Source organism: Sparus aurata, chromosome 5, assembly GCF_900880675.1.
Source record: "Sparus aurata chromosome 5, fSpaAur1.1, whole genome shotgun sequence".
Taxonomy (NCBI): Eukaryota; Metazoa; Chordata; class Actinopteri; order Spariformes; family Sparidae; genus Sparus; species Sparus aurata.
In genome coordinates, this window is record NC_044191.1 from 11,458,832 (window position 1) to 11,466,995 (window position 8,164).

At 42.6% G+C, this 8,164-nt stretch overlaps 1 protein-coding gene across 3 annotated transcripts in view; it reads left to right on the top strand.

Annotated features, from left to right (window-relative positions):
* Positions 1-3,324, top strand: part of adgrv1 (adhesion G protein-coupled receptor V1) — a 117,897-nt gene extending 114,573 nt beyond the window's left edge. For all 3 annotated transcript variants that reach the window (XM_030417523.1, XM_030417524.1, XM_030417525.1), the window contains one exon: positions 2,825-3,324. In XM_030417523.1, the coding sequence (XP_030273383.1) occupies positions 2,825-2,943 (119 nt within the window). In that variant the 3' untranslated portion in view covers positions 2,944-3,324. The remainder of the gene's footprint in view (positions 1-2,824) is intronic.
* The last annotated feature ends 4,840 nt before the right edge of the window (positions 3,325-8,164 follow it).

Consider the following 8,164-nt stretch of genomic DNA (forward strand, 5'->3'; position numbering starts at 1 on the left):
CTGGATCTGATTCTAATTCTCTGGTTATTTATTGCTTTACGGTCTCTGTCACTCTTCCTGGTAATGGACAGCTGATCATTTAAAACAGTCAATTAGTATATCCAAGTCTGCTTTAGTCTGACATCATGGAAAGAGCAACAGTATGCTCTTCCATTTGGTGGTCTCTCTGAGAGAGATAAGAGATATGACCCAAAGGCAGACAAACCAACCTGATAAGACCCTACAGTTTATAGGACTGAGGACAGGTCATGGTGGATTTTAGGGTCAATCTCTTGGGATAATGGTGGCAAGAAATAACTTTCAAGAAAAATAAATGAATCATTAAAAATTACTGAGCTATTATTCTTCTTCTGATGGTTTTTAGCCCATTAAAACTGAAGGCCTGAGGTCTGATTTGACTTTGACAGAGCAGGTTTTCAATCCTGAACTTCAATCCAAACTTCAATCCAAGCTGCCAGCATGCATCTCAGAAAAACAAAATTCGTAACCATGGAGAGAGCCAAATTAAAAACTCCTTCCGAGCAGGTGCGAGATGGAGAAACTGACGGTGGTTAATAAATGTGGATTAGGATAAGAGGATAGTGTTACGGCGAGTAAAAAACTTTGACAGAGATATCCTCTTATTGATTGTGTGGTGAGAGCGTGAATCAGACGCAGAGGTGTGTGTTTCAAGTCAATTAATCTCGAGTAAACGAGCAGACAGTTACAGCATTCTCTGGCCTGGTCTGCTCTTCTCCTGACCTCTCCCTGCTGTCCTGTGCTGGGCTGGTGTTCAACCTTAAATAGCCTTGAGGCTGCAGCAACCAGGCCAGGGAATTTATATGTCCCCTTGTCTGCAGATTCAGCAGGGTGAAGTAATAATTCATGTTATTCAGGATAGCAGAAAGGCAAGTTTGGAAGATTTAATTAAGTCAAATCAGTTGGCTCCTTGCAGGCCTTTGGCATGGCCTCAAGAAAATATAACTGTGTGGGAGACACTTGATCTTTGCTGTGTGGAGAATAGAATCCAAACATGCAACTTAATCTCCTTTGCAATTACTTAAGGATGGTCTTCCATTTCGAACTTTCCCTGGTGTCCTGTGACCTTCTGTTTATCCATACATGTCACACTGAACTTACAACCTGCTATAATCTCAACCAGTCAGTGAGCAGTAAAGATATATCCCTCATCAGAATTACATAATAGGGCACCACCTGATGGGGGTCATTGAGTAGTGGCAGTAATGAGGGTCTTCACCCTTCATTTGGTAGTGAACTATTAACACACACAGAAGAAGCACACATATACACGCAGCACATGCGCGCCGCATATTACTACACAGAGCTGATCATTAACGTGCTGGTTTGAGTGTTGATGAGCAGTTTTTTCTTATCACTCAGAGTCAGAGGGAGCCTTGACATACTGACTGCATGAGTCAGCGAATCTTGACGCTCCTCTGGTTATGTCATAGAAGTTATTTCCATTATTGGTTCTGGTGTTTTAACAACCAAAAACCTTGATCAAGACATAGACAGGTATTCAGTGTCTTCCATCTTCTAGAGATATTGTTAAAAAATGGATTTAAACATGAGAAAAGTAAATCATATGAACAATCGATGCACTTTTTTGGGGAGCAGACAAGGTGAAAAATTAAAATTATACAGCTGCCCCTCGCTTTACATTCTTGTTGAACACCCACAGTACAGTACACATGCCCGGGTGACTGTTGTATAAAATCCATATAACACAAAGCATTCATACATTGGCATACTATAGCAGACCTATTCAGCCAGAGGCCTGTCGGCCAAATGTGGCAACCAACCTCTCCCTGCGATATAAACACTCTGTTAGTAGACTAACCCATTTATTAGTTACGTCTGTTAAAAGCTAAAAAGTTTGAACCCCGAGTAGTACAAGTAGAGGGAATATACAAGAATCAAACTGACAATCTACATCCAAGAATGAAAAGGTGCATTGTTTTTTTCCCCCCTGTTCTTTATATATATCATTTGTTTATCAATTGTGGAAATGTAGAAGTCTGGCCCCGCAGCACTTCTTTTAAATCTTAGTTGAATATGCCTGTTATACATGCACTGCATGCATTACTGAGCATGTGTTTACTGCACAGCAAATACAGTACATCAACAAGCCTGCTGTATGATTCATCTCTTGGACTTACAATGAATAACTTTGTTTCACAGCCTACTTCCACTCTTACATCAGAGTGCACCATTTATTGCCACTACTGATGAGATACAGTCCAGTATACAGTTTGATAACACAGAGATTATGACACGTTAGAATCGATTGCATATTGCCTTGTTGGCAAATGTGACAGATATTGTGGTAGTATAAGTTCAAATAAATAAATAAAGTCATTATACACTGGCCCACATGCTGATGAAAGTCATGTGAAGTTTTGTAGTCCACAAAACTTTTCTTGAGCTTCACAGAAGTAGACTTGTACTAATTGTACAAAACCAGAAAAAGCGTGTTAACATCTCAAGTTTTGTTGTGTTAACCTGTAAAAATGTAACTGAAAGACCAAACTTCACCTGTTAACACTCTCACTGTAGTCTAAACACAAAATCTCTCAGACATTATCTACTCAGGGATGTTATTTTTCTAAAGTGTTCATGCATAAGCATGATAAGCCATTGTCAAAGTTCAGAGTTTATAAAGCACAACATTGTTGGGTCTTTCGTTTAATGGCTCTCAAAACTGAAATCAAAAGACATAGACTTATACAGATAGAGATTCCAGAGATGTAATAGAGGTAAAACTACAAGAATGAATAATAAATACAAAGACAAAGTTTAATGCAACCTTTTGTGTCTGTCTCAGGGACTGGCCTCAACGTCAGCGACAACGAGTCCATACCTGGAAGCCACGATGGAGGGAGCGTGACCAACTCCCAAATAGTTGAGCTGAGACGAATCCCCATCGCCGACACACACCTCTAACCTTTTCACCTCACATGGATCCCATGTCGTCGGTTCTTCATATCAGAAAAGAATTACAACACAGTATTTTTATATTATAAAATGCTTTTGCACTAAAACACAGTTTTTTGAATAGAACATTTTCATATAGATGTTTGATACTGTATGCGATTTTTACTGTACATCTGTTTATATATATATATGAACGTATACATAAATGTTTTACTAAATTAATTTTTTTAAGTCCTTGATGGAGTTGTTTTCTGAATGTATATCTGGATTTTTTTTTCCCTGTAGAGACCTAGTGAATGAGGTAGCCAGATGTGATCTCAGCAGAACTGCTGCTGCTGAGGATGGAAACTGTGTAACATTGTTAATAAATGATTGACCATTTATTTTACATTTCACTGTGCTGATTGCTTCTTGCCCCACAACCAGGCCGTCTACAACTGAAGGGTGCCTCTGATGGTTATGTAAGTGAGTCCCTTTGGGGTCAGGGGTCACACCCTTACAGATTAAGCGATCACTGCCTCACAGAACTGGTTCCACGCGGAGAATCGGTTTCACAGATTCAGTGCATGAGGACCGTGGAGAATATTCAAAAGTATGTGTAAGCTTAAGATTATGTGAGCTCTACGGTCATGTTCGAGTCACTTAACAGCATTTTTTTTAAAGCAAAGGCTCCTCTTTGATCTGCTCCGTAAAGAATCAGGTCACGGAGATGGGCTGAAAGTACAAGCAAATATTCCCCTTTTAACTTCCACAGCAGCTTTGAACCTCCCGGAACCTGACGTCTACTTGAATCGTGTGCCGACCTTTCACCTCTGCCCTATATCAGCTCGACTTCTGAACTTGGTAGTTGCACAAGAGGCTTGTAAGAGAAGAGATGGGCTAAAGAGAAGCAGGAATCATCCATCCATCTATCCTTTCATTGCTTGATAATTACAGCTCCTCTCCAAGGTTCAGTGTGGATGGCTGAGGTCACGATGCCAACATATGATGAGATTGCTGCAGCATTAGGATATGAGCGTGATACTTGGAGATGTTTTGGCACTAAGTTAGAAAATGTTTCTTTATAAACCTCCCTCCCACTGGTTAATGACTTCTTTCTCCTTCAGGCAAATGGGGGTGAGACTATAGAGGGAAGAATGGGAAGAAAAAAGCTAGTTTTCTTCTTTTATACAATAACCAGTTTATTTTTATTTAGGAAGTGAATCAGAGCCAGTGTTTCTTTGCTCTGAAATCCATAAAATTTATTGATCTCCCTCTCACCCCTCTCTGGAGTGGGAGACTGGTTGTGACTGGATGTGCTGAACTTTTCTTTTTCCCTGTTTTTTTGTTTTTCGGTCCACCTCTGTGGTCAAGTGGCAATGTTTCAGAAGCAACAGTATCCTAATGGAAATCCTATTACATCCTCGGTCAACAATGTTTAGTGTGCGTCTCGTCTCTGTTTTCCGCATGGTGGTTACATCATTTTCCTTTACCCATCAGCAGTAGTCTTTCCTCTGGGATTAAGGGAAAACTAAGAAAAAGCCAACAGGTCGTTCCGAGCATTTCTAATAGGTCTGTTTCACCGCTTGCCTCTTTCTAAGATAAGCAGTTAAGACACGAGCAATTAATTTTCATGCATTACTGCAGCCTGCCATCGTGGCGACATTACAGCTCAGACATATTTCCATTATGTGTCCATTAGAGCAAACTGTGTTGCCTGTAGACTGTGTTATGTCATCATTGTTGATGAGAGGCGGAGCGGCCAACATCATTAATTTCTGCAGAGTACAAGGACATCGATCTGCTGCAAAAGAAACGCAGAGGCTCCCAAACCTTTGATCCGCTGATAGACATCTAAATTAACTGCTGCATGAAATCTGCTGACTGATCGGGAACCCGGCGCACTTTTTAGCACGTTTTGTAGCATATTTTAGTTATGTAATGAGCTACAGTGTACAGTTACAATCTAATCTAATGCTGGAGGTCAAGTGTTTGATTATGCAGCAGGCTCAGATTAGTTTATGAACCCTTAGAAATGGATCTGTCGAGTCATTTAGAAAGCCAATCAAAAGGCGGGAAGAGCAGAGTGACAGCTGCTACAAATGAGGATTCATTGTTTGCTCGTCGTTGATGACCTTTGAGCCACAGCTGTTGCATGTGGTGTGATAACATCATACACCAGGGTGTTCCTCTCGGGCTTGGCCTGTCATTAGATTGTCCCATGAAGTGTAAATAGTGGGCAGAGCTGCCATCATGTCAGGTGCCTGAAGAGCCACTGTTGAACTACATGGCTGATTGAAAAATGGGTGATGAAGGGGGGGGGGCGTGGATGGATGAAGCCTGGCTGTAAACACAAACATCTAGCTCGACGTCACAAAGAGAGCTAAGTAGCTAACTAGCTAGCTGTGTTCAGCACAAGTGAGTTTGATCTCACATTTATCGGTCCCAAACAGACAGAATTACTGTTCATTAGCCGTAAGCAAGCAAGCAAGCAGCAGCGGGCACACTGAGTGTATGTGTGCCTGTGTGTTAGTGTTCACCTCAGCCATCGCTCACCTTACCTCTGTCCCATTCTCCTCTCTCCACTTTACTATGTAAAATAGAGGTAAATCCACTTTTTAAAAGGGGTGTAAAGCTCAACTGATCTGGATTGATTTCATTGATTCAGTGATCAAGAATCCAAAATAAAGGATGCAAAGTGAAGACTTGGATCCATATCATCATCTTTAACATCCGCCCTTTTTTTGCACCATTCTTCGATTGCGCATTCTGTACACACCATCAAACACCAGAAGCCATCTGGAAATGGGCCAAATGCCTGGCAGGCATCTATCACTATCTATCACAGGCTGACACCAACTGATCAGATCGAACATGGGACAGCACCACCAACTCTTACCAAAGTCAGTCGTGAGAAGAGTGAAACTATCTTGTCCATCAAGAAAAGCACTCTGTGCTGATTTTGCTCATCTTCCAATAAAACGGATCTCCACTGCGATGTAACTGACGCTACAGCAGCTACGCCCAACCTCTTGAGGAGCCGCCATTTTTTTCAAACTAACACACACACACACACATGTTTAGCTTGAAGCCCGGCGAGAAGGATCTGGAGAATCCAACAAGGAGAGGCTCTTATGATTGGAGTTGCCTCCCAAACTACTATTTCAAAGGTCAAGAATGAGCCTTAGCTCAGGGATTAAACATGATAAGATTGCTCCTTCCTCTGTGCAGGATGTCTCAGGCATATTCAGATTTGTGAGGCGCTGATTTTGCTGGCTGATATAAAAGTAATAAAAGTTCTCTGCGAGCACTTCACAGGCTCTCGGATGAGATGCTCGGAGATGAGTGTTCAAACTATCTAAATCACCTCTCTTGGCTGTACGGGAGTAGAGCAATTTAATTGCCAGAGCAAACAGCCCGATGTCCCAATCCACCGGCCTCATCCCCATAGACACAAGACTGGAGGCAGAAATGTTTATGATGAAGTCCCTGGTCTTTTTTTTTTCGCTCTATCTGTCTGTGCCCAGAGGGAACGACAGAGATAAGACCACTAACAACCAGGCAACAGCTGATTCACACTCATTTGCTGTCCGTCTGTATGGATGCTCAGATGATGACTTTCCTCTTGTAGCTATCGGCAAATCACCAACGAAGACCATAGATCCCCATCACTCAAGGATCTATTAGCAATCTCTCTCTTTTCACAGCTTGCTTTGCCGTGTCGATGAAGTTGTTAAATGGTATTTTTTGGGAAAGTCAATCTTTTGAGGGAGGTTTGCCCGAAGATGAAGTTACACGGTAAAACAATAAGAAAATGACCTTGTGTTCATTCATATACTGTCGATGACGTTCACCGTTCAAGTTTATTATGACAACAGCAATCTCCATGGATTACATCATTGTTTAAATTCAATGGAGAGGGGCGTGAATATCCGAAACCTGATAATGCCACCTTTTCACTGTTTTCACTTGCTCTCTTCCGAACAGCACAATGCGCGTAAGAAAACCCTCCCTTAATTCTTCAGGCTCTGAATAAGTGTACAGTTTTGGTGACTATAAAGCGAGTCAGACCTTTTAACGGAGCATGCAACACCTCGTCCCGGACGACAATAGAGTGACCCAGTTGCAAACATAAAGCCCGGCTGGAGCGGTCGACGTCAGTTGAATCAATGCAGCCAGACGGTGAGTCAGGAGTCGCCACGGTGCCAAGGGCCGAACACGGCGGAGGAGTCACAACGTGTGCTACCTGTTGCTTTGGTTAACACCCTTGTTTTTCTGTTTGCACATGCTCGAATTGATCCGCGCTGCGGGGTAATTCGGGCTTCTTGTGGCGAAGACACACACTCGAACAGTCATAACAGTACATTTCGTGCAGTCTCGCAGTGTTCCGGACTGTATCTAATCACTGTAAACCTACCTCATGTGTAGGTGTAATTTGATGAAGCAATCAGCCTCCTATGACGTCTGTCTGATAATCAATAACTTGCCTGAGGGTAATTTGAAGGGTATGGGGGCTGATTGCCAAAGAAGTCACAGATCTAATTGAGAATACCTGGCTTTGTCAGTTAAGTATGGTGTGCATGCATGACAGTGGCAAGAGCTTTCATAAAAGATAGCATAAAATTTAATTCCACACCAAAAGAGGAGGCTCAACCCAACCCCTTCAAGTTCCTCATGTCCCAAACAGACAGCTGAGCAAGCACTTCTGTCTACAGTCACAACCTCAAAATTGGTCAACATCAAGGATGATTTGCACTGCTAGTAAGCATTTGTGAGCCTGTGTGTGACGCACGCGGCGCTACATTCCCAGTGCTGTCGCCAGCCCTCCCTCAAACACGCCACAGTGCAGGGAAAGGCAGCACACGGAGCCAGCAGACGCGTTATGCAAAGAGTAAAAAAGTAAACGTGTTTGAATGAGGTTGCTTTTGTACATGTGTTCGTGTTTGTTTGAGCATTCGGTCCTCATGTCCGTGGGAGCGAACAGGCCATAATCACAGTGAGGACACGGTGCAAATATATACATACATTAAAGTAAATGTGTGCGTGTGCATACAGCACAGTGTGTGCACACTATACTGCCCCCTCATTAAAATGGCAAATGGTGCCCTTGCTGTAATGAGATCAGAGCGTGCTGCTCTATCTGCACCTCAAAAGCCGAAGTGACCTGCACCGTCTTGTCATCCAACGTCAATTACATCGCACTCATCGCCGCCTCGCTGCGTCTGACATCACCAACAGCTCCTGGGGGGTA